The sequence below is a fragment of the Drosophila serrata genome, unplaced genomic scaffold (assembly GCF_035046125.1).
Source record: "Drosophila serrata isolate PLE 108 unplaced genomic scaffold, ASM3504612v1 contig_241, whole genome shotgun sequence".
NCBI classification, from domain to species: Eukaryota; Metazoa; Arthropoda; class Insecta; order Diptera; family Drosophilidae; genus Drosophila; species Drosophila serrata.
In genome coordinates this window covers 2576069-2598794 of record NW_028257139.1, presented here as the reverse complement: position 1 = coordinate 2598794, position 22726 = coordinate 2576069, and the positions used below count along the sequence as shown (strand labels likewise).

The 22726-nt window shown below is 43.8% G+C and overlaps 3 protein-coding genes and 1 non-coding gene across 6 annotated transcripts; 2 read left to right on the top strand and 2 right to left on the bottom strand.

Moving 5' to 3' along the window:
* Window positions 1–313: 313 nt before the first annotated feature.
* On the bottom strand, window positions 314–6364 carry trbd (ubiquitin thioesterase trabid). 3 transcript variants are annotated; one of them, XM_086831905.1, is made up of 10 exons: window positions 6185–6326; window positions 5740–6081; window positions 4807–4973; window positions 4129–4738; window positions 3851–4070; window positions 3065–3791; window positions 2768–3012; window positions 1654–1865; window positions 1441–1589; window positions 314–1367 (listed from the first exon to the last, which is right to left on the bottom strand). In XM_086831905.1, the coding sequence occupies exons 3-10, from the start codon at window positions 4932–4934 to the stop codon at window positions 1289–1291; spliced, it is 2370 nt and encodes a 789-aa protein (XP_086688031.1). In that variant the 5' UTR covers window positions 4935–4973; window positions 5740–6081; window positions 6185–6326; the 3' UTR covers window positions 314–1288. The 3 variants fall into 3 exon arrangements, with proteins under 3 accessions (XP_086688031.1, XP_086688032.1, XP_020813418.2); XM_086831906.1 differs by lacking the exon at window positions 5740–6081 and having other exon boundaries at window positions 6185–6364; XM_020957759.2 differs by having other exon boundaries at window positions 5740–6266.
* dmt (dalmatian) lies at window positions 6334–9479 on the top strand. The gene is made up of 3 exons (XM_020957761.2): window positions 6334–6863; window positions 6924–8611; window positions 8955–9479. Exons 1-3 carry the CDS (start codon window positions 6563–6565, stop codon window positions 9213–9215), a joined length of 2250 nt encoding a protein of 749 aa, XP_020813420.2. The 5' UTR covers window positions 6334–6562; the 3' UTR covers window positions 9216–9479.
* On the top strand, window positions 8638–8801 carry LOC147643893 (small Cajal body-specific RNA PsiU1-6). Its single transcript, XR_015271479.1, has one exon.
* Window positions 9480–10411: 932 nt separating the features above from the next.
* Window positions 10412–22051, bottom strand: hyd (E3 ubiquitin-protein ligase hyd). Its single transcript, XM_020958570.2, has 19 exons — window positions 21855–22051; window positions 20862–21059; window positions 20523–20802; window positions 20233–20450; window positions 19871–20106; window positions 19609–19799; window positions 15961–19494; window positions 15733–15877; window positions 15428–15661; window positions 14889–15361; window positions 14450–14657; window positions 13595–14386; window positions 12568–13539; window positions 12354–12430; window positions 11971–12296; window positions 11696–11902; window positions 11484–11631; window positions 11087–11317; window positions 10412–11028 (listed from the first exon to the last, which is right to left on the bottom strand). Exons 1-19 carry the CDS (start codon window positions 21914–21916, stop codon window positions 10816–10818), a joined length of 8745 nt encoding a protein of 2914 aa, XP_020814229.2. The 5' UTR covers window positions 21917–22051; the 3' UTR covers window positions 10412–10815.
* Between the last annotated feature and the right edge of the window lie 675 nt (window positions 22052–22726).

Here is a 22726-nt window from a genome sequence, read left to right as displayed (position 1 = left end):
CAAAAAATAAAGTTCTTATTTTACTTGCATGAAATGTTGGACCAGAAATTATGTATCTGAATATCTGCCCTCAATCTATCCTCTACAATTTAATTTGTTTTTCCAAATCCTTAGGAATTTTTTTCAAAGTAATCTTTAAATAAAATGTAACTAAATCCCATAAGAAAGTCTCGATTAAGTCTTCATTAATACAAATTTTAGTGAAATTTACAAATAAACCAGACGGAAACGTTCGTATCACCACTGTTAACACGTAAAAACAATTTTAAGAAACTCTATGAATGAGTCCACAAAAAATGTAACTTGAATTCCATTTAAATTTTTACTTAAAACTTTTTATTTAAATAAGTTTTGTTTTTCATGCGTTTTGCGTGTACATTTGCACAATAAGCTTCCTTAGAATGTAGTAATAATAATAATAATTGTAATAACATTACTAACAAAAATAATAATGAGATAAAATTCCATTTATAATACAGTTAGAATAAAATTCATTATGTTATTGGCCCTTTGTTCAACTCTCTAGAACCATAGGATTTCTATATATGTTATATATATATATTTGTATATATAATTAAATATATTATATGTATAGGCATGAATGTATAATGATTCATAATTCCAAAAAGTGTTTTAAAAACTATCAATAAACCCTTCAATGCCGCTGCATCAGAAACTTTCATAACTCACCCACGATAATATAATGTTGCGTGTGTTTGCCACCCAATAAAATTTAATAGTACATCGAGATTTTCAATAATTCAAGCCCACATTTAAGGGATGCTTTCTTTCCCTTATGCATTGCTCAGTTTCTACTTCAAATACAATCACGTATTCAATTAATGGATTGTTTCAAATGTGAGTGTAATTAGATCTACTAGTATAGTGTATAGCTTCAATTTCGTTTACTACATACATATATGCTCTTCCTCTGTCTGTTCTGGTCGACGCAGTGTGAATAAATTTGACTAAAATCAACAAACGTTGAGTTGGGAACGGATATGATATACATACGTCGATCAATGTATTTTCTTACATTGCGGCTCAAGCTTTAGTTTCCTTTTCTCTCAATTTAGTTAGTACTACAACTCTGTCAACTGCTCGCATATATGGTATGCACTTTGTATTCTCTATAGTTTCCATTAGCTAACTGTGGGTGCAAGTGTGTCTGTGTGTGTAGGATCTGCACGTGTCCAATTCAATTCAACATCCGCATCTGCTGCCATCGATCGCCGATAGTAAAAAATAATGGTATTCAAATATATACGCAGACGCAGAGACATTGCATCTATTCCTCATCCGAGTCGCCGTCACTGGAGTAATGTGTTATTTGGGGGCGACGAATGTAGGGCGCCGTTATCACTTGTCTGGAATAAATAAAAAAAAAAAATAATTAATCAGCAAGCTCCTTTTTGGCAATGGCTTAGGTCATATGCTTACGCAATTCGGCGGTAGTGGTTGAGCCACTCCTCCAGCATTTGAGCCACCAGCAGCGGTCGTTTGCTGAGCTTCTGTTGCGCGACGAGGAGACCGCCGTCGGTTACACATACGTCCAGCCACTGGCGCATCATGGTCTCTTCGTTGCCCACCTACAGCATGATAAAGTCCTCGTTGACTAACACGCATACTTTCAAATATATTTTAATTCCTTACCTCAGACTGGGTGAGAAAATGGATAGGCAAGAGTTTGAGCTCACAATCCATAAGCGGCAAATATGTCACGTCCTCCACGTCGTCGCGCCGTCCATCGATCCTTGTGAATGGTTCCATCGGCACTAGGGCGCTGAAATGACCGCGAGTGTAGCCCAGGGCGATGGGTGACTTGGTGCAAAAGTTTTGATCCCAGAGTAAAGGTAAGTAGACACCTAAAAGACCAACAAATTAACTCAATTGCAAGATAAAACAAGAAAGGAAGCTAACTTCGGCACTCCGAAGTTTATATACCCTTGGAGATAGAACTTCTATGACTAAGAATCCATACAATATAAATTATATATATTTGTGTTCAAAAAACAATGAAGTAATATCTGCTTTCATTTCATTCACTTATACATATTATATTTGCAGTTTTACATTCACAGATTTGCATTTTTCCTCTACATCAAACGATCGTTTGTATTTCACCAACATATGTATGTATATGATATCGTCGTCCGATTTTCACAATTGACACAAAAATTTGAGACTAATATAAAATGGCTATACCTCGAATTTGATGAAAATCTGTTGAAACTAAAAAAGTTAAAATTTTTAATTGTATTAATTTCTCGATCGTTCCTATGGGAGCTATATGATATAGTAGTCCGATTTTCATAAAACTTAACATAAAATTGTAGAGTATAATAAAATGGCAATATCTTAAATTTGATCAAATTCTGTCAAAAACTGAAAATGTTATAATTTTTTTTGTAAACATTTTCCGATCATTCCTATGGCAGCTATATATGATATAGTCGTCCGATCCGGCCTGTTCCGACATATATACGAGTGAGAGTATATAGAACACTAACTATAAAGTTTTATTCGGATAGCTTCAAAAATGAGAGAGACTAGTTTGCGTAGAAACGGACAGACGGACAAAAGGACAGACGGACAGAAGGACAGACGGACAGAAGGACAGACGGACATGGCTAGATCGACTCGGCTGTTGATCCTGATCAAGAATATATATACTTTTTATGGTCGGAGGTACCTCCTTCACTGCGTTGCAAATTTCTGACTGAAATTATAATACCCTGCAAGGGTAAAAAAAGTTTATAAGAATCACCTTCGAAACGCGCATAACCGATGTCTTCACCGCGAAAACTCTTCACATACTTGACGCCGTACACGATGATTGGACGTCGGAGGATGTGCGCCAGCGCGAAGATGTGAAGCTGTTCCAGGGATGAGCCCGGCTGGCTTGCCAGCGATAAAAGTGTACTCCAGTCATCCTCAAACTGCGAGTCCTCCAGCGTGAAGTGTAGCATCGAGGCCTGCAGCATCTCGTACTCCTTCCAACGTGTAAAAAACCTAAGGACCAACATTAAAGTCTGTGGATACCTCAATTTGTAATAGTACTTACACATGACCACACTGGTGCAGTGTATCTGCGAGTGCTCGCCTCAGGATGTTGTCGCGATCGAAGACACCCCAAGTGGCCTGCATGGCCGAGTCCAGGAGGCAATCGCCAGCGCTTCGGTTCCAAAGGACGAACATCCGAGAGCTAAGCCGAGCCGTGATCTCAAGCGACCAGTTCAAAGCTGGCGGTGGCGTTTCCAGCTGCTTTTGGGCGTCGCGATCGAGCAGCTCGTCGTAGAGCTGCTCCTGAATCGGGATCGGCAGCTCCTCAATCTCGGCGGGTAGGGCGAAGGTGGCGTGCTTTTGCACATAGTGGCAGGGGAGGCCGGATTTGCGCAGGCGCAGGGTGTTGGCAAAATGACGACGGATATCGGCCGCCAAGTCGGGGGCCACGTAGGACGGCACGCGCTTGATACCTGGCCCCGAGCCAGAGATCTGCGCCAGCAGCATGGGCAGCATTTCCTCCCGATGAAATCGAATGGCCAGGTGGATCAGCGTGTGGCCTACGTCGAAGGCCGAGTTGCGATTGAGTGCCGCGATCTCAGTGCTAGTCAGAGAACGGGCCGGATTGCCACCGCAGGAGAGATAGGCCTCCACGGCACTGTAGTTGTTTTCCACGACACCAAGACAGGCGTTCAGCCACTGCCAGTCCACCTGGCGTCGTATTTGACGCTGGCGGCGCTCCTGTCGCTCTTGCAGCGTATCACAGTTGTTGATGGTTTCCGAGGAACCTGAAAATGTGTAATTAATTAAAGGCACAATGATAATTATGCAGCATGACAGAACTCACCAAGTTGGTAAATGTGCTTCTTATTGAATGAGTTGTTGACACTGACGGTGTCCACGCCTTGCTGCTGCAGTTGTTGCTGCTGCTGTTGTTGGTGCTCCTCTTGAATGTTCAGACTTGAGGAGGCGTGCAAGTCGTTCTGCGATCCACTGACCTCTCGCTCCCTTGTTTTGCCGCACATGGAGCACTTGATGCTCCTCGGCCAGTTTTCGTAGGTGCACGACTGTTAGGAAGATAATCAGTAAAGCTAAAGGAAGTTCGAAAGGTTTTACTAAACCTACGTTACACGCCCATTTGGCCACATAGCAGGGCTTCTGCTGTGGCGTGTCAGTGGCTGAGGATGAGGACTCCCGCTGTTGCGGCGTGTGGTGCTGCTGAAGCTGTAACTGCATTTGCTGAAGCTGGGCAGGCTGATGGTTCTGAGACTGCGAACGCGACTGGTTGTGGGATGCATTGGCGAGATTGTTTAGATGCGTGGCATCGTCAATGCCCGGACTAAGGTTCAGCCGATTCGAGGCTGTGGCTCCGATTAGCTGGACTGGCTTATTAGCCATATTCTCTTTGGCGCACCCCCCAAGTTCCGTGTCTGTTCCACTGATGCGGAGCGCCTGCAACGCCTCGCCAGCCCGGTCAGCATCCGCTTCGTTATTCTTGTCATTGCCGCGCTCGATGGCATCACCGCCACGCTTCGTACAGCACTGGACGCATCGCAGACTGCGCGGCCAGTTGAGATAGGTGCATACCTTGCAGGGCCACTTTTCGCTGTCCGCCACGTTGCTCTGTCTCGCCTGATTCTGCTGCGGCTGGAGCGAGTAGCACGTCGACGTGGGTGTGGGCTCAACAGCAGCTGCTTCCTCCGCAACAGCACTACTCTCCTGGGCGGGACTCAGCCTGCAAGAAACGAAAATAGTCGGTATGGGTAAACGTTTTCATTTATGATAAGGATAGGATTGCCTCACCGGAAGATATCTTCGTTGAGCAACGGCTTTGACGCTTGGCACATGGTGCATTTCAGAGAGGATGGATAGTTCTCGTAGGTGCAAATTTCACATTTCCATTTCTGCGCATCGTCTTTGGTATCGCACATCGTTTTGTGCGCGGAGCCAGCCACAATGATGTAGTTGCTCTGTCAATGAATGATTGTTTATTAAGTAAAGAGTACAGTTCTTTGGTTTTCAGTTCCTAGAGCAAGACTCTATTCTATTTTTCAATGATTTCTTTGGGAACCTTCACTATTTTGTCAATAAATAAATCAAACAATCTTAAGACAAGCTAAATTGTCTTACAATCTATAAAAGAATTTTTTTTGAAAGCTATCCGCTTTCAGAGTTGATTATTACGCTGCAGGATAATAGTTACGCTTTTGAAGGAGTTTGTAGGACGATTTCACTCCGCTAAAACTGTCATCTAGGAATAAGGGTATTGAAATCCTCTGCCTTGCGTGTCGCGAATGGAAATTCTTGTTAATAAGGTCAAACAACGGGGTAGCAAGCAGTGTCCTTGACCCTGAGACATAATTCGCAGATACAGCCACAGATACATCTGCAATTGGCTCAACTTGCCATGGTGTCGTCACAGTCAGCCTTCGGGGTCTCGGTCCCCCTCTCTGTCTCTATCTCTGCCTCTGCCTCAGTCTCTGTTCCTGGGATTGGGGCACATAGACACTGGTATTGGTACTACTACGGGGTCGCTCGCAATTGTTTTGTTGCCATTATTCGCTCGTGGGTATTTATGCATGTGTGTGATGCACCTAGGCATTTAGTGTATGTATGTATGCGAGGGGTGCAGTGCAAGGGGGTTTTCGCGCTAGTTTCTTATTGGGACTTGTCCTCTTCCGCCGTACCCAACAACCCACCCCGCTACCCACAACTCGTCCCGTCCATCCACAGTACCTGGCGCAGAAGTTCACAAGGCCTTTTGCAGCAGTCCCAGAAAACGCGACTGCGATTCGATTCGATTTAAATATATAACACTGTCACACAGCCAGCAAAATCACAATAGGGCCAAGAAATCGGCCAGCGATTGCTATATAGCTAAATCTTTCTTGCTATTATCACTGTCAGCCACCCGCGCCCGCAGCAGCGTCAATATAGCCGTCGATCCAATATTGCCAGTAATGCGGGCTGGCAGGCAAGTGCAGGAAAATTACAATTACAAAACAAAGACGGGAAAACTTTCACTTGATTCGATTTTGGGATTATTCCTTTTCTTATTTTCCTGCTATACTTGTAGCTCTGTTGTTTGTAGGTTTGTAGTCCAGCGACACAAACACGCACGCGGATGCAAGGAATTTGGAATTTGGATTATTTGGAAATAGCTAATTATTTATTTTTTTACATTATTATCATCTGGTTCAGTCCGCCTATCGAGAGTGGCCAGTGTTGGAAAATGTGTTCGCGACAGAGCTGCCGGATAGTCTGACAACGTCGACGCTTCGCAGTTCACATTTTTCAAAGGTACTTTTACTAAATTTCCGGATAATTTTTGGTGTAAGTGTACACTTGGGAAGGTAAAAATTAAAAACCAATACTCGATCTCTATTTGAAAAGTATCTTGTTGGTCTGAAAAACTATCTGAACGAATGCGATAATTTCCACACTAGAGTATCGATAACCACTATCGGGTCAGGACAATCGATTGTGTTATCGACCCGCTCAACTGTACAGTGTCCACGAAATGCACCTAATATAAAATAGAACTTTAAATTCAATTAAAATGGTTAAAACAAGGGCGGCGCAGCGCGTTTTACCCGAAACAGCAATCCGAACAAAAAGGTCTGCCAATTCCGCTTGGAAAGATGACGGTGGAGCTATTTCGTCGGCCCCAAAGCCGCCGAGTCGGATTCGGAATTGCGTAGTTAAAATAAAGCGCTTAAAAATTGGAGAATGTCGGATATCTGGGGAACTTTATCACAATAACAGCGTCTTTGAGCCTGCTCGCAACTCCACGATGTACGCTCCGAAAAAGAGGCCTGCAAAACCGAAACATCCACCCGCCAATGCAAAGGTGTTATCGGGTAAGTCGAAATATTCAGCTGCAGATAAAGACGTTTCTGTAAAAATAGTGTTAATTGCAGGACCAAAGGAAATATCAACACGCTTGAAGAAAGTAAGCCCTTCCAAATCAGTTCCAGAGTATTCTACGACGAAAAAGGCTCGCTTCTTTCACAGAGACCAACCGCCAACGAGATCCAGGTCCTCAGTGACCCGCAATGTTTACGATTTTCTCTCGCAATCCCAGATAGAAGATGACAATACCAGGGAGGATCCAGCCGCCGACATAATCCAGCGCTTGGTGGAGAACGGCAAGGCCTGCGTGATGATTCCCTTAAAAGCGGGCGGGAAACTAAGAGCCAAGATTAAGAAAAGGCGGCCAGTGGGCAGGCGGAAACAATGCTCTCTGGAAAATCTGGCTGGAGAAACGGCCAAGACTGAAGCCAAGAAATCTGGGCCTTTGAGGCAGCGAGAAGTTGCACGCGCCCTATCACCAATTTATGAACCCGAGGATGATTCAAGTAACGATGCGGAGGAAGCCTACAACGAGCCCATTCAAGTGCCTGTCCAGGTGCATGCGCCGCCGGATCCCGCGGTCCAGAGTAATGCTTCTAAGCAGATCAGTGATGGCGCCTACAGCCATTTAGCCCGTTCCGTGCTGTTAAATCAAACCAAGGCGCATGATGAGCAGCAAGCTTCAAGCAGGCGTCGCGATTTGCTGAACATGGCTCGACAGTTGGTAAGCACTCCGCTGAATCGCAAAGCTGTCACGGTACCCGAACCCAATTCAACGACCCATAACATATCCCCGATTCCCCGCCATCCGCCCAATTCAGCAGCGAGTCCGGGGGGAGGTGCTTCTCCTTGGCGCGTTTCCGACCAGTCAGCAATGCCAAATACTTTTACGTTTGGCTTTAATACCTCTAATCTGCCATCGTACTCAAGTGACCATACGACGCGACCGCGTCACGTCTATGTGCCGGATACACAGGGACAGGAAGAAGCGGCACCAGTGAACGAGAAGGAGAGCTTCTGCAATACTTTGCACGACCCTAGCCCCAGTGTGAACGACTCCAATGAAGAGAATCGGCCGCCGCCCACGCCCAGCAGAACACTTCTAGCTAATGAGCTGGAGAACGCAGAGAATGCAAATGATGCTGATAACTTTGTCCACTTGCCGAACCCTCGGAAAACTCTGACGAAGCGCAGGCCCTTCCAAGACATCAACATTCTGGATGTGGTGGTGCTGCCGTCGTGGAAAAAGAATGTTCAAGTCACTCCTTCAAAAGATACCACTTCACCCAAGGTAGACACTGCAACGCCAACACGACAACGCAGTCAGACGCGAGCGAACCTCTTTGGCTATGACGAGATTTTGCCATGTGAAGATCAACCAACGAACGCCACTGACCAGCGTGCCTCAAGCTCTCGTAATCTCTTTGGCTTTGAGGACTTTCTTCCTGAGAACGAAGTAGTGACATCCGCCGCCCGCTCCTCAACCTTGAGTCAAAACGAAACTTTGCATGATAAGCTTCACCGACTGGGAGGACTGCGGCCAATGGACATTGAGCTGGCACACGCATCCTCCAATTCGCTACGTCAGGATTGCTTTGGGGAAGTGCCATTGTGTCAGCGCGATATCAGACAAGTAATGTGCTCCACGATGATTGCGCCCAAAGAGCCACCGAGAAGAAAACCTGCACTGGCTGCAGACGAAACAATCGGATTGTTTAGGGATGAGGCAGAACTAGAGACAACATTTGACAATAAGGTAAAGCTCTTTTTTTTTTTCTTTGTTAAGCGCCGTGAAGATGTCGACACTACGCAGTCTCAAGAGTGTCGTCATTGACTAATCAGCGCCAGATTAATACAAATTGAGACCCGTTAATAGTCCCAATTGAGCCAACAGGGCCGCAAAGATCCAAGCCTATCTTTGTTTGGTAGTAAGCCGCTCGTACAAAATTAGATAAGAAGAGATATGTGCGCATGTATCTCCACAACTATTGTTTCCCCAAATTGAATTTTCACAAAATTTATTATTGTTTATATTAAAACAAATTGTATTGAAGAATATAAATTAATTGTATTAATTTGCGACAAATCGCTATTTTCAGAAGCCAAGGCGAACGTATGTTAAGGAGCGACCGAAGCGTAAGCGAAAGCAGCGAGTGCACGTTTTGTACATAGACACGGATTCGTCTGAGGACGAGAATGAGCAGGACCTGCTGGATAACAGCGTCGACTCTCCGCAGAAGAAACAGCAATTGAAACGACCACGCAAGGATGTCGAGCATGAGGCTAAATTGCAGGAATTCATTACCAGTTTCAACAGGGAGTGCGAAGAAGTTGAGAAATTTTCTCTAATAATTGAATAATCGCATCACCACCCATGTTTTTTTTTTATTATTATTATTGTTTTTATTTTTAAGGGAAATATTCGATCTGTAACTATTTAACTAAAAGAAAAACTCGAATAAGCTTGTCCGATGTACCTTATTCATTAGGATAGAAATGTAAGATTATATTGTGTTTCCACGAAATGGCATATGTAGTAACCATTAGTCTAAACTGTATTACGGTTCTAAATAATAGTAATAAAAGTTAGTAAGTGTCTACCAGAGCACTTTATTTAAACAAAACAATGCAGTTTCATTTGCCAGACCGCTGCGATTAAGACTAATCGGAGAATTTAATATAAGTTAACATTACTCTGCGAATCTTAAAAGTTTAAAAACTTGCAAAAGATTATTATCCAAGCAAAATTAGATTAGTGGCCAGAATTAAAATATATATTATATTTTTTAGGAAGTGTATATTCTGGTACAGCAGAGCCGTCGAGTAGATTTACCCAAGTCCATCTGTGCGTTTATGGAAACTAAGTTATGAAGCTATTTGAATAATAATTTTCTAGTAGTTGCAAATTAAATACCTTTGCAGGGTACTCTAATTTTAGTCAGTAGTTTGCAAAACAGTGAAGGTGTCATTTCCGAGCCTATAAATCATATATTTATATTCTTGATCAGCATCAACAGCCGCGTCGATCTAGCCATCTCCGGCAGAATTTTAAATTTTAACATCGTTAAAACTGAAAAAAAAATTTAATTTTTTTAAATATTAAAATTAGTTTTAGATATTCAAACCTAATAAAAACTAACATTAGACAGCTTTTCGAATTGAAATTACTGTATTTTTAGCATCCTTATGATTTTCATAATCAAACTGCAAGGGTATACAAACTTCATCTACCCGAATGTAAGCATTTCTTCCTTCTTGTTTCTATTTTTTTTTATATATACATATGTAAGTCGGAATAGGAAATACCGGAGTACTACATTACATAGCTGCCATAGATCGCAAAATTCAAGAAATTATTTTAATTTATTCTTTCATCATAAAAAATTAAAATTTGTATAATTTAACCATTTTGTTCGATTTGGAATGGCAAAATGCAAGGGTGTAAAAGCCACAGGTTACCGACGTTAGCTTTATTTATTGATTTTTATAACAAAGCTTACGCAATGAGTTCAGATTAATTTCTCCATAATAAAACCAAGAAAATACTACTCCGTTGTATATTATACATAATTTCCATAGGGACTTATAATTTATTGTTTATTTCAAGTTTCTATTGAATTGATATCGATAAATATACATGTGCATAAGTCATACTTCAAAAAAACATAGGCTTCCTAATACCTAATTGGCTGTTTTCATGGTTACATTTCTGGAAACTTCATGTTTTTACTCCAGTCCAGCAAGACCAAACCAGACCAGATGTTATCAGTTATCAATTGTGACCGATGCCAATCGCTTCTAATGATGCAACGTAAATTTTCGAAAATATATTAATTTAAAACAAATTATAATTCAGAAATGGGAATGGTGTGATTAAATATGACAAGTCAAATAAGATAAAGAAAACCTAAACACGACGAATTCAAAACTTTTAAACATGGGAAAGTGTGTTTCATTTGCTTAAACAAATCCAAAATTTTTGGATTTAATGGCCATCAGCATTTTACTGCGTAAAATTGATTTGCTGGAGTACAAGGGGATATACAGCCGAGATATACACGTATTCGCTGTCGGTAAATGAGAATCATCTGCGGGTCTTATGGTCACCGATGGCAAGGGTTGGAATCCCTCTTCCGATGCCGGCAGAGCAGGCGAGCCAGTCCAAAAGTACACCTAGACAGAAAAGACATTATCAAACTCGTTCCGATTATTTACATTTGTTTGCTCTTACCAAATCTTGACGCTCCAAGATATTCATTTTTTCAACAATACTCCAGAACCATTTTTTAAATTTCAACAGTTTATCGGGACCCTCGCTAGATTCATCGTTAAAGGTTGTGTAAGAAATCAATGTTGAAACATTTATGTCACCGACACCATTCAGCAGCAGCCGCAAATCCTCAGCTGTTAGGCTGTTCATACTGGTGTCGGGCAGAACATCAAAGACGCCTTCTTTTAGTGCCTGCAATGAAAACATTTATTACTATGACATACATACATACTAGGCATGTTTTATATGATACAGCGGCATAAATACCGCACAAAATATTATATAGAGAATCGCATTTAACGTTAAAATATAAATATTAGCGTATATGTCAATATTTCCTGCTATCTTAAGAACATACCTCAAGAGCTTTTTCCTGTGACTTGATCAATCTATACTCCGTATAGCGTCTTATGTACTCAAATATGTTGTTCGCAGTCACTGCAACATCGCGACCTCCCGGAATTAGCTCCCTGTTGCCACAGCCCTCCTCTTTCATCAAATCAATTCTAGATAAAATTAAATTATTTTTAATTGATAAACATGTAACATTTTACAAGCAAGAGTACTTACACAAAACATAACTCCATTCGACTAATGGTTTCTTCGCCGTCTTTTGCTAGGGCTGTTTGAATAATTTGCCTAAAAGATTCGTATAGTGTTGGATCGAAAAATGCCAGATCATGGAACTTAATTTTACGTCCAAGGATATATTTTAATACATGTCTCTGCAGAAACAGCGGAAGCAATTCATTTTGCAACAGACAAAGTCCAATGAGTCTATGTAGGAGGAAGAGAAAAAAATCCATAAATACACGAAAAAATATCACGTATAAAAGTCACTCCACCTTCCGATATTTCTAAATGCATTTATGCGCTCGAACGATGCAAAGCCTTGTCGTGGCGTATAGAAGCCCCGTTTGCCCGGAGAATAGAACAATGGCTCATTATCGTCATCGGCAGGCTCCACCAACACAACAGATGGGGATTTTTTTGGCTGACTACTTTGTGTACTGGCGTCACTTTTTTGTTTGAAGGTTAGAACTTCGATCGCCTCATTTACTTTTTGACGCAACGTCTCATCTGACGAGACCACAGAAAGAAGTTGTGGCGTTGGTATCTCTAGTAGCATTCCTGTTATTTTCGCCGCGTGCGTTTGGTTTATCGAATGGATCTATTGGCAAGTAATTTATTGTTAATAAATGAATTTATTAAGTGCATCACCACCTACCTTAGGATACAAGCGTTCTCCAAGCTGTTGCAGATGGACCGACAAATGATCGTTCATGCCTTCCGGTATAGCATTATCTAGGCAAAAAACAGGAATGTTTGTTTAGTAAAAATACCAAGCCAAACAAGCGAAAACTACTCTTCGTTTTTGCTTTATCAGATTGATAAAGAAAATCCGAAACCAAATTTACTTTGACGGCAGTCGCTATTCATACCTGTAGCATTCATTGGCGTATATGGCCGTGCGTCCAAATTTAGGACCTTCCTTTCACGGGCCGATCTCCATAATATTTTGCTGCTGGTGCCACGCCTCTGTGGAGTTAACTGATCACGACTAGATCCCGACACTGTTCTACTACGCAGGATGCTCGAGAAGGGCACTCCGTACTTGGTGTGGCTGTTGCCCACCTGTACTGACTCAAGGTTGGGGATTTTCGCATTGGCCAGAAGGGCCTCGGCAATCGATGTGTAGAAGCTGCGCGCCACACCAGATCCCTCTCCTGGCTCGTCCTTAAACGTCACCTTAACACGGTTAAACGTGATGGGCGGCTGTGAGCGTCGGTTTTGGCTGCCAAACTGAGTATTTAGTTCCTTGAAAGTTTGAACAATCAAGCTCTCGCGGTTTCTCTCTAGTTTGCATAGCACCAAGTCACGCTGTTGGCCGTTGCGAAGCTTTTCCATGTGACGGCGGAAACGCATTTCCTTGACGGGGAAACCTCGCAATTCCGGCAGAACGGATCCGTGCTCCATGCCCACATCGTCCATGAAGACGCGTCCAAATAAATCTAATGCTAGTTTCCAACGACTTAGCAAAAAGTTCCACGAAGGCAATTCCGAAAAGCTACTTTGGTAAAACAGAGAGCCGCGGCCTGGAAAACAGAGCAGGTGATGCGACGGCGCAGACTTCTGATGATGTGTATCACATTTGGCTTGTTCAGCAGATAAATTCGCAGCGGATGGCGACACGTTCATGTCCGAGTCGACCGATTTCAGACACGACCCGCCTGCCAGAACTATAACACTACGAGCTGCAGCATTCGCTGAAGTCACTGAGGAGCAGGTGGTGGTCTTATTTGGAGCAATGATAACTTCAGGCCGAGTCGCCATTAAGGCTTCTGTCGATTTGCTTGTACTTGGAATATCATCAGTTTCCATTGAAACAACTTTATCGAACTTGCCGTGATTACCTGCAATACAAATCATATTTTTAAAATTATTTTTTGCTTAATAACAATTACTCACCATCGTTTTCTTTGTGGGACTTGAAATCATCTGGACCCTGTTTCTTCTTTAACTGTACGTAGATATTAGAGTCAGCAGAAGAGCCCTCAGCCTTATATGTTGCATTTCCATCACCCGGTGTCTTGCTAGACTCAACATTGATTGTTACATCCATGGGCTGCTGTTGGTTTTTAGCCAGAACTGTTTCATAAACATGCTCGTCATTCCTTTTTAAGGAATTGGAAAATCCCAGCCTTGTGGGCGGGTAGTCAATAGTGCTGTCGCTACCACTTGTGTTGGGGGTGTTACCACTTGTGGTTACCAGGAGCGGCAGGTTAGAAAATAGCTCCTGACGCTTCGAGTTTGGCTGCAGTAAATGAGGTTTGTCGGCCAGTGGCATGGCCATATCCAGCGGAAGATCGAACCCTTCCGGCGCCGAGCATCCGAGGCTCAATGTAGATTCCGATCGTGCAAAGAAAGTGTGACGGCGGGTACCGGTGCTGCCGGATGTCAGGTTGCTGCTAGTCGACGGATTTGCCTCAGTACTGTAGTCTTCCAGATTGGTTAGTTCATCATCAGTATCATAGCTCTCCACCATTGGCGATGATAAATTGTTTACGCGTCCGGATATGGTCTCCTGCTTGTCATAGAAGCCCGTGTCGTTGCGCATATAGTAAACAAAGGCGTCAAGTACGTATGCAATATGACGCAGGGCAGTTATATCGAGTACTGGCAGGGCATCTCTGTGCTCAGACGTATGGGATCGCATCAGTGATAGGCAGTAGGTAAAAAAGTCGCGACGTGAATTCGATCCTAGATCAGATATACATGCGATATAATTAAAAAATCTTAGATCACGGTACGCTATACACTTACCCATCATGTTAACACCAACGGATGTTGAGGTGGCCGGAGCCGGTGGCTGACTACTTGAAGCCTGAGCACTCAGGTTAAGCGGATGCAGTGGGTGGTTCGGATCGGTGTAGTTAGTCAAGTAAGCTCCAAACTTTAGCTGAGCCTCGGTTCCATCCATTACCGTAAACATCCAGTCCCAAGTGGACTTTAAACGCTTTTCAACGAATGCCTTTTAAATATACATATTTGAGAATTAGTGTTCAATTAAGAAGACAATTCAATTGAATAAATTTTTTATATGTAGTATTCTTCAATTTTACCGATATTTTAAGTTTCAATTTCAATTGCATTGTTCGATAATTTCGAAATGATATTAATAACGATATTTGCGTAAATATAATAAACTCTTTCTTTTGATACAAATTTCTAACAAGAAAAAATCTAAACCGATAAAACTTACTTGGACTGCGATCGCCTCATCGGTTTGAATCTTGAGTGAAGTTTCAATGTCGTTGACAATGTTGTATGATAGAATACTTATAAGCTCCGAGATCTGTCTGATAGTGATCCCAAATGCCCTGGCCAAGTTGCTAGCCGTTGTCGCCATTGTGTGGGGCTCAATAGAGGGAGTGGTGACCGTTGTGTTGGCCGGCACAGCGGAGCGTCGCAGCGCCATTGGGTCAATGAAAACCATATTGGATCCAGTGGGCACCCGTACAGATGAGCGAGCAGTGTCTCGGTTCCTTATTGCCCACTGCATCGTCTGCGGCGCTAGGTCACTGCGAGCATTCGAATTTGTGCTGCGGCGCTCAAGTTGCTGGTCATTGAAATTGAATTCGTCAGAGTGATCGTCGGATTCGCCATCCTCCGAACCATCTTCCTCTTGAGCAGACGAATCTCCAGATTCATCCTCAAGAAACAGGACACCAATATCTTGAAAATAAAAATAAAACGAATTAGACTTCGGTGTCAAATCCCCTAATAGAGGCAATAACTTACCAGTTTCCGAACCAACTGTAGCTCCCGTTTGAACGCTTCTCTGTGCCTCCTGATTGCTTTGATTGTCATCGGAGTCCGACTCGGTCTCAGCATCATTAAAAGTAAAGTCATTGTCGCTCTCATCGTCTTGCATGCCGTCCTCGTTTCGTTGATTTTCTATCAATTCATCGTCCTGGCTGTGGGAATTGGTTTCCCGATTTATAACTTCTTCCGATTCGGAGGCGTCTCGTATAGCTAAATATTAAAATATGAGTTTTATTTTAAGCATTTAAGGCACTCCTCTGTTATCTGCAAAGTGAACTCACTTTCCATTGCAACTACGTCGTAGTTTTGTTGAATATTAAAACTGGAACTTTGATCGTTGCCCCCATCGTGCCCTAGTATCTGCTCAGACGTAGACTCCACGTTGGAAGGTGCCAAAGGATCCACGCTGAACAAGTCGTCAGAATTCTAGGGAAAACAAGTTACGATTAAATTAATTTACAACTTATTTCCAATATCAGACAGGTGGTTAAGATTGAATTTACACGTACATCCAGGTTCGACGATGACATCGTAAACGGAGCTGTGGGACGTACAACGCCAAGGCGAACTGGTGCAATCAGGGCTTCGGAGACCTCGACCAGTTCCTCAATTGAAATCTTATGCAGAGTCTGAAATACCTTCACGCAGCTCTGAACGTATTTGTTGCACGACGCATGTGTCTTGCGCTTCTCTGGATTCGGCTGCTTCTCGAGATTAAAGATGACAAAAACGCGGGATACTGAGCGCACAAAGCGCCGAGCCACTTCCTCGGCCTCTTTGCAGCGATTGGCCACGCTTGCGTTCTGCAGTTCCCGGACAAGTGTGAGCAGCAACGTGTCCAGATGGTCGCCAGTGCACTTCACAATGAGGCTGTGTGTGAACTTATCGAGAAGCGTCGATCCGTGCTGAGTCTGGATGAACATGTTGAAGCCATCAGAGTTGGAACTGTCTGAGGGAGCGTTAGCTCCTGAATTCTGGACATTAACCTCGGCCTTTTCAGCTCCGCTCATGATCATAGCGCGCACCGCATTCCAGTCGATCAGCAGACGTTCAAGGGCTTTTCTGGCGAACTTCGGCGGCTCCAGATCATGATCCGGCATGTCACTCTCCATTTCTGCTGAAGATGTTTTCCGATTGGATATAACCGTGTTGCTGCCATTCGCCCCGCTGGCTGCGTTACCAACATTTCGCACTCGAACGTTGAAGCGATACTGACGCTGCTCCACGATTTGTCGACCCACAGTTTGGATGAGAAATAGCAGAATTGACTCGCCCTTGGAGTTGAATTTCGTGACCAAATCTGTACAGGAAACCAGTTTGCAGAGCAGTGCGAACCGCTTGGTTAGATTGCCAGCGATGAGGGCCTTGCACTTGCACTTCTCCCAACAATCGCAGTAGGCAGTCGGAGCCGTCCGCTTCAGCTTGCAGTCGTGACCCTTGTGGCAGACTCGGGCGCATTCGGTACAGCAGCACAGGGATCCTGTGAGTCCACACGTCTTGCACTCGAAAATGTTCTGGTTGATATGGTCGGCCCCCGTCCAAGTGAACGAGCAAGTATCGTTGTAGCAGATAACATGCAGGGGTGACTGGTCCGCCGGTGAACCGCTGGGGAAGATCATGGCCTCCTTGAGCTGGGGATCCTGCTCGGAAAGCATGAGAATGGTGTTTAGCAGTATAATTCCGGCCTCATAGGCGCGGCACGAAACGGAGAGCATGAACGGTGTCTGCCCTTGAGCATCCTTGGTGCTAAGCATTTGGCAAAGATATGGACGCAATGCTGGACTGACGCACATCTGTTGCAGAATCAGTAGAGCGTGCTCTCGACGTTGAGCCAAGTCAAAGGTGTAGTTGGGAGATCCCAATTTTATGTTAGAGATCATGGAACTCTGGGAGGAGGACGGAATTATCTTCGAGATGTCGTCTTCGATACTATCTGTATTGTTCTGTGATGAACTGGCGCTCAGATTGCTGGCCGCCGGTGTGTCATGTGGCCAGGGTATGTAGGCGTGGTCCTCATTGGCGCTGGCCATGGGCTGGCTACTGCCAGACTGCTCTGCCTGATCGGTGTTAATAAGACGGTGCATCATATCACGTAAATTAATCCGACTATCTCGACTTGCCGATGGTGCAGAGGATCCAGCGGCAGATGAGCTCATTGTGGCGAAACTCGAATTATCGCTGGTAGAGGCTGCGTTAGCCCCGAAAGCGTTGCTGCTAACATACGCGCTTGTCGACACCGTTGGGATGGAACGAGCAACGGAGAGTCCGACGGAGAGTGACTTCTTGTCGGCAGCACCACCGCTGGGTGAATCTGGTGGCGAGTCTTTGTTTGAAGATGGCGCACACATAATCACGCAAGCATGGAATATGTTGCGGGCACCATCACAGCGTTCCTCCACGACCAGGACTGTGTCCGCTTGATCCTCTCTCTCCAGGCGGCTAAGGGCTGCAAAGCTGTTCTTCACATCGCAACGCAGTATGTGCGGCATTAGCTTCTGGGTATCAAACAGCAGGGCAGTCATGCAGACCTTGGATTTCAGGTTCACGCCAGAGAGCATCGCCGGCAACGAGATGGTGGCCATGGTGATAGACTTCACCGGCGGCAAATCGAACCACTGGGGATCCTTAATCGAACCGAGGCAGTCCTTGGCTAGGGGATACAGTGCTCCATTGCCATCGCGGAGCACTATCGTGCTGCTGTTTCCGCTGCAGTCATTGTTGCAGGCCATTAGAATGTTGCCGGGTGAGGAGCCAATAAATGAAGCGCTGTCCGTAGGAAACAGGCAGTTCTGCTCCTGTTTGCTATTGTACAGGTTATACAAGCTGTAGTGGATCTTACCGAGGACCTTCTTGACCACGTGTATGCCGCGGGAGTCGACGGCCAGGGTCAGGAGCTGGACGCCAGACGCATCGGCTCCGACATTAATTTTTTTGGGTTGCTTTTGGAGCCAGTCGGGGCCGCGAGTCGACATTGCAGTTCGAAAGACCTGGACGTCCTCGCGTCGCAGTAGGCGGCACTGTTGCCAGTCGTCCTCCTTGCCCTCTTCCTTGGATGTTGAGGGTGCATTTGAGGAAGAAGAGGAGCTGGCGGCGGAGGCTGCAGCAGCAGCGGCTGCTGCATTCATAGCTGGGAACCGTACGGCCACAAAATCGCCGTCGACCTTGAGCACCTTGCCCACGGGACCCACTTTGTCCTCAACAAAAACCACGGCCTTGAGGGGCCACAGCTCTTCGTCCTTCCTATTCTCCTGTGGGACGTTGGAGTCCTCTTTCGTGGTCACTCGTTTGGTGCGCTTGTGCGATGTGACACTGCCAGTGTCGCTGCAGGTGCTGGATGCCGGTGACGGGGGTGGGGGCATGTCGATGCGATCTGTCGATTCTTTGCTGTTTGAGAACGACTGTCCGTTTTTGCTGGTGCTTGCAGTAGTGGGCAAGGTTGTGGTCTTCGGCAGATCCTTATCTGGTGCGATTCCATGGGCATTTACATTGATTCCGGATGCAGCCTGCGACTTTTCCACGCCCGAACTTGTGTTTATATTTATGATCTTCATGCGACACACATCAGTGAAGTTCCAAACCGAATTTAAAAGCTGCCCGACCTTTGGCACTCCATTGGAACAAGTAAATCCGATTGATCCAGATTGATAGATGGGACATTTCTTCATTATCACTTGAGCGCCCACATTAATGTCAGTGGCGACTGCCTTAAAGGGCTTCTTCGTCTTAGTCCGGAACTTGTCCCACAAATAACGGCGCTGATCAAAAGGCAAAACGCCCCACCAGTAGATGTTGTTACTGTCTGTGCGAACAACTGTGTACAAGGAACAGACGTGAATCTTGGTGATAGGATCCGAAATGAATTCATTGAAAGTGCAGGATGTGTGCTCAAGCTTTGCACCAAGGTATCCCAGCTGTTCGTCCATCCATGTAGCCACGCGATTTGTTTCTGTGACTACAGAGCATCTGATAAAGTTGGCCGAAATGAGTTCAACTCGTTCAGCGATGTTTAGAGCCGCAGTTTTCGGATGATACACATTTTCCCCCTGCAAATAATTTGTAAATTTTTAATAAAAATTCTAACAAAAAATATGAACTAAATACTAATAAAAATTCCAACCATTAGTGGCGAATTAAAAGAAACTAGTGCTATCACTTACCTCTGACTTGTACGGCTCCGGGTCTGACCAACGCCATTGGTACAAATCTCCGCTCTCTGACAATGCAATAAACTCCGAGTATAGAGCGCCAATGGTTTTAAAGCGAACTGAACTCTTCTCCGGCCACGGCTGCAGCTCTTCTGATATCCAAATAGGAGACAGCATGGGAGAAGGCTCCTTTTTCTTGGAATCTAATTTGTAGGGTATTATAATAAGTTAATAGGTGTATTTGTGCTGAATGTAAGCAGTGTGATTAAATTACCAGCATCTTTATCCCAAGTATAATCGTCTTTATTAATCCAACGTCGCGGTCCGTAGTACTGGCGATCCCGCCAACGGCTAAAGGCCTCTCGGTCGGCATTAACCGATATTTGAGCCGACAGACCAGTACTTCCACTTAAAGCAGCGCCCGATGTTGCTGAGCGGTTCGATTGATTACTGTCAGCGGCATTAGCGGTCGAATTACTGCGCTCGCTGCGGATACGGTCGAACAGCAAGCTGGAATGGTACATTTTTCATTAATTTAAACGTTATTCTTCGGGATTTTAAGTAAACAATTATTGTCTCGAATATACATAAAAAATATATGTACATTGAATTCGTCAATAATAAATAAAAACTTACTTGCGAATGCTCGAATAGTTGGTAAATATCTCTTCCGAAAAGAGGCCGTCTGAGGGATCTATGATGACGCTGTTGTTATCACCGCTAAAGCCGTTATCCAACAGTGAGATAAGGTCTTCAGGCACGTAATTGTCTGCACCTTCTTCGGTATCTTCGGCTTCCTCGTCGTCGCGAGAAAGCAAATTATTCACAGCTAGGTTTACATCTAAGTTGGTACGCTGTAAAACGAACAAAGTACTTGCCATTGTAGGCTTAAAAGCTCATCTCAAAATGGATCTGTGACAACGTACCTGCAATTCTCGAATAATGAGATTTCTACTCTTGCCCTGTAAAACCACTTCCGCTTGGGATATAAGTTCTTCCGGCACATACGTGGCGGGTACTGTGACCAAGGGTCGGGTCGAAGTGTTACCCCCTATAATCACGCCCGTGCTCCGAGATCCGGAACCCTGACCAGTGGAGCTGGACCGACCTGTTGCGCGAAGGAGCCGGGCTCTGGACCTGGCCATCGGTCGGGATGAAGAGGGCGCCTTTGACGCACTGGTCGCTCCGGCACCTCCGCTTGTGGAGCTGAAAAGAGTGTAGTGTTATGTGATAGGCTGTAGCCAGAAGTTAATTTGTTGGCTTACCATTTTGCGTCTGATTTTGTCAAGTCGAGTTTCTCCGAATTGATGGAGAAGGACACGCGGAAAGCTTTGCCATCCTCCAGTAAAACACCAATGTGTGTAGGTCCAATGACCACTTCGCGTACAGGAATTTTTAGCTGCTCGAATATGCGATGAGTGCCATATCCAAATCTGTTGACTTTTTCAGAGACCTCCCGAATCCTAAAAAAAAAAGATTACAACAATTGCTTTGGCTTAATCAAGTTTAAGCAAGAATCTTAAAAATCAGATGCTCGGAAGGACATGGTGAAATTCCATTCTTTAAGAGGTTCATTTTTGCTTTGGGAAACAACATAACCCTGAAATTTTACATTATTCCATTAGCCAAACAAGTATGAACATGTTTGTCGTTTGCGGAAAACGCCTTACATTTCAGTACCATGTGCTGAGAGACTAAATTTCAGCTGAAATGCGAATTACAAACAGACATGACCAAATTATGCTGGTTAGAGAGACTTTAGCCGGATCATTGGTCACTAAGTAGAATGCATCACCCACTGCACATCCCAACATTGTTTTCCTAAAACATACCTGAATACTTCTCTTAGAATAGTTAAAAACTGGCAAATTAATCAGCATGTATGCACATGCACACACGCATACATACTCGGGTGAACACGCTCACATGTCGCACACATGCACATCTATACGGATGTTTGAAAAATAAGTTGTGGCATTAAAGTGGGTATTGCAAAAGCACTAAAGCAAATGCAGTTGGTAAATGTTTACAGTATTGCTGGGATACAATTACATAGGCTCATCCGCCAGTGTCTATGCTCGCATTCCGCGCTAATAACCATGTACATATCTTCCTGCCAACACATACATATACATGGCCCTCGTACGTACATATTTTCACATAAGAAATACATGCAGCCAGCCGTACGAACACTTCTACATACATGGAATCCCGCATTCACATGTGCGTAAGACCGGAGCCCCAAACTTTATATTTACCTTTCAATGAACTGATCGTCCGATCCCGGAAGTGGTTGCAACACGAATTGCATGGAAACCATTTTAGTTTTTCAATTATTCATGTACAACGTTTCTGCTCACTTTTCATGCAACAAAAAATATTTATCTCGTGGTTGGTGTGACCGTCTAGAATAGAGCTGCCTAGAGCTGGGAAGAAAACGATTTCAATATCACCCCTATCGGTTCCTTTGTTTTATGTCATATCGATGTATCGTAAGCTCTTTAAAAATATTTAAATATTTATATTTGATGAACAATTAATTGTTTGGTGCACAACTAGAAATGTTTTTAGAGCTGCTTAAATAAATTTAACAAAATTGAATTAATCAATGTTTTTGTTGTCCGTCAATATAGCGTCGATGCGTTCTGTTCGAAATGACCAAGAATGGGAAACGAAAGAGTCTTAATAATATATAATTTGTACTTTTTTAAATAAACTCAACAAAATTTATTCATAACAGTCAACTAACCTTGGACAGAAAAAATGGATAGTCTAATTGTTATATAAAAAAAGACTCTCCGTGTTCTATTTTCCACCGTTCCATTTCAACGCTTATTTATCGGACATTTATTAAGTTTCAGTTCTTTAATGTTTGTATTAACGGCTTTACAATTTTTTTAGATTAGTTTTTCCATTATTTTTTTGACTGCGTGTTTATTTGTTGTTCATTTGGCAGGAAAAGTGTCTTGCTGGACGACCTGTGTCATGACTTCAGATATTTATAAGTGTGACCGTGCTGAAACTTTGATGGATAAAGAAATCAAAGAAAATTCAAAAACGCAATCTTATAACGGTCAATCTTGAAGTAGCTGAAAAATTAAATTATTGTCATGTGATTAAGATATATCTT

Bases quoted from the DNA above. Each gene is read 5' to 3' on its own strand.
- trbd (XM_086831906.1), bottom strand. From the start codon at position 4,934: ATGTGCGATACCAAAGACGATGCGCAGAAATGGAAATGTGAAATTTGC. The intron at 3,792-3,850 runs GTGAGTTCTGTC...ACACATTTTCAG, and splicing joins GAAGCACATTTACCAACTTG to GTTCCTCGGAAACCATCAAC. The intron at 1,368-1,440 runs GTAAGCATATGA...TATTTATTCCAG, and splicing joins AACCACTACCGCCGAATTGC to ACAAGTGATAACGGCGCCCT.
- dmt (XM_020957761.2), top strand. From the start codon at position 6,563: ATGGTTAAAACAAGGGCGGCGCAGCGCGTTTTACCCGAAACAGCAATC. The intron at 6,864-6,923 runs GTAAGTCGAAAT...TGTTAATTGCAG, and splicing joins CAATGCAAAGGTGTTATCGG to GACCAAAGGAAATATCAACA. The intron at 8,612-8,954 runs GTAAAGCTCTTT...CGCTATTTTCAG, and splicing joins AGACAACATTTGACAATAAG to AAGCCAAGGCGAACGTATGT.
- hyd (XM_020958570.2), bottom strand. From the start codon at position 21,916: ATGGTTTCCATGCAATTCGTGTTGCAACCACTTCCGGGATCGGACGAT. The intron at 20,451-20,522 runs GTACGTTGTCAC...TTCGTTTTACAG, and splicing joins TCATTATTCGAGAATTGCAG to CGTACCAACTTAGATGTAAA. The intron at 11,903-11,970 runs GTGGAGTGACTT...CCTCCTACATAG, and splicing joins GCATTTAGAAATATCGGAAG to ACTCATTGGACTTTGTCTGT.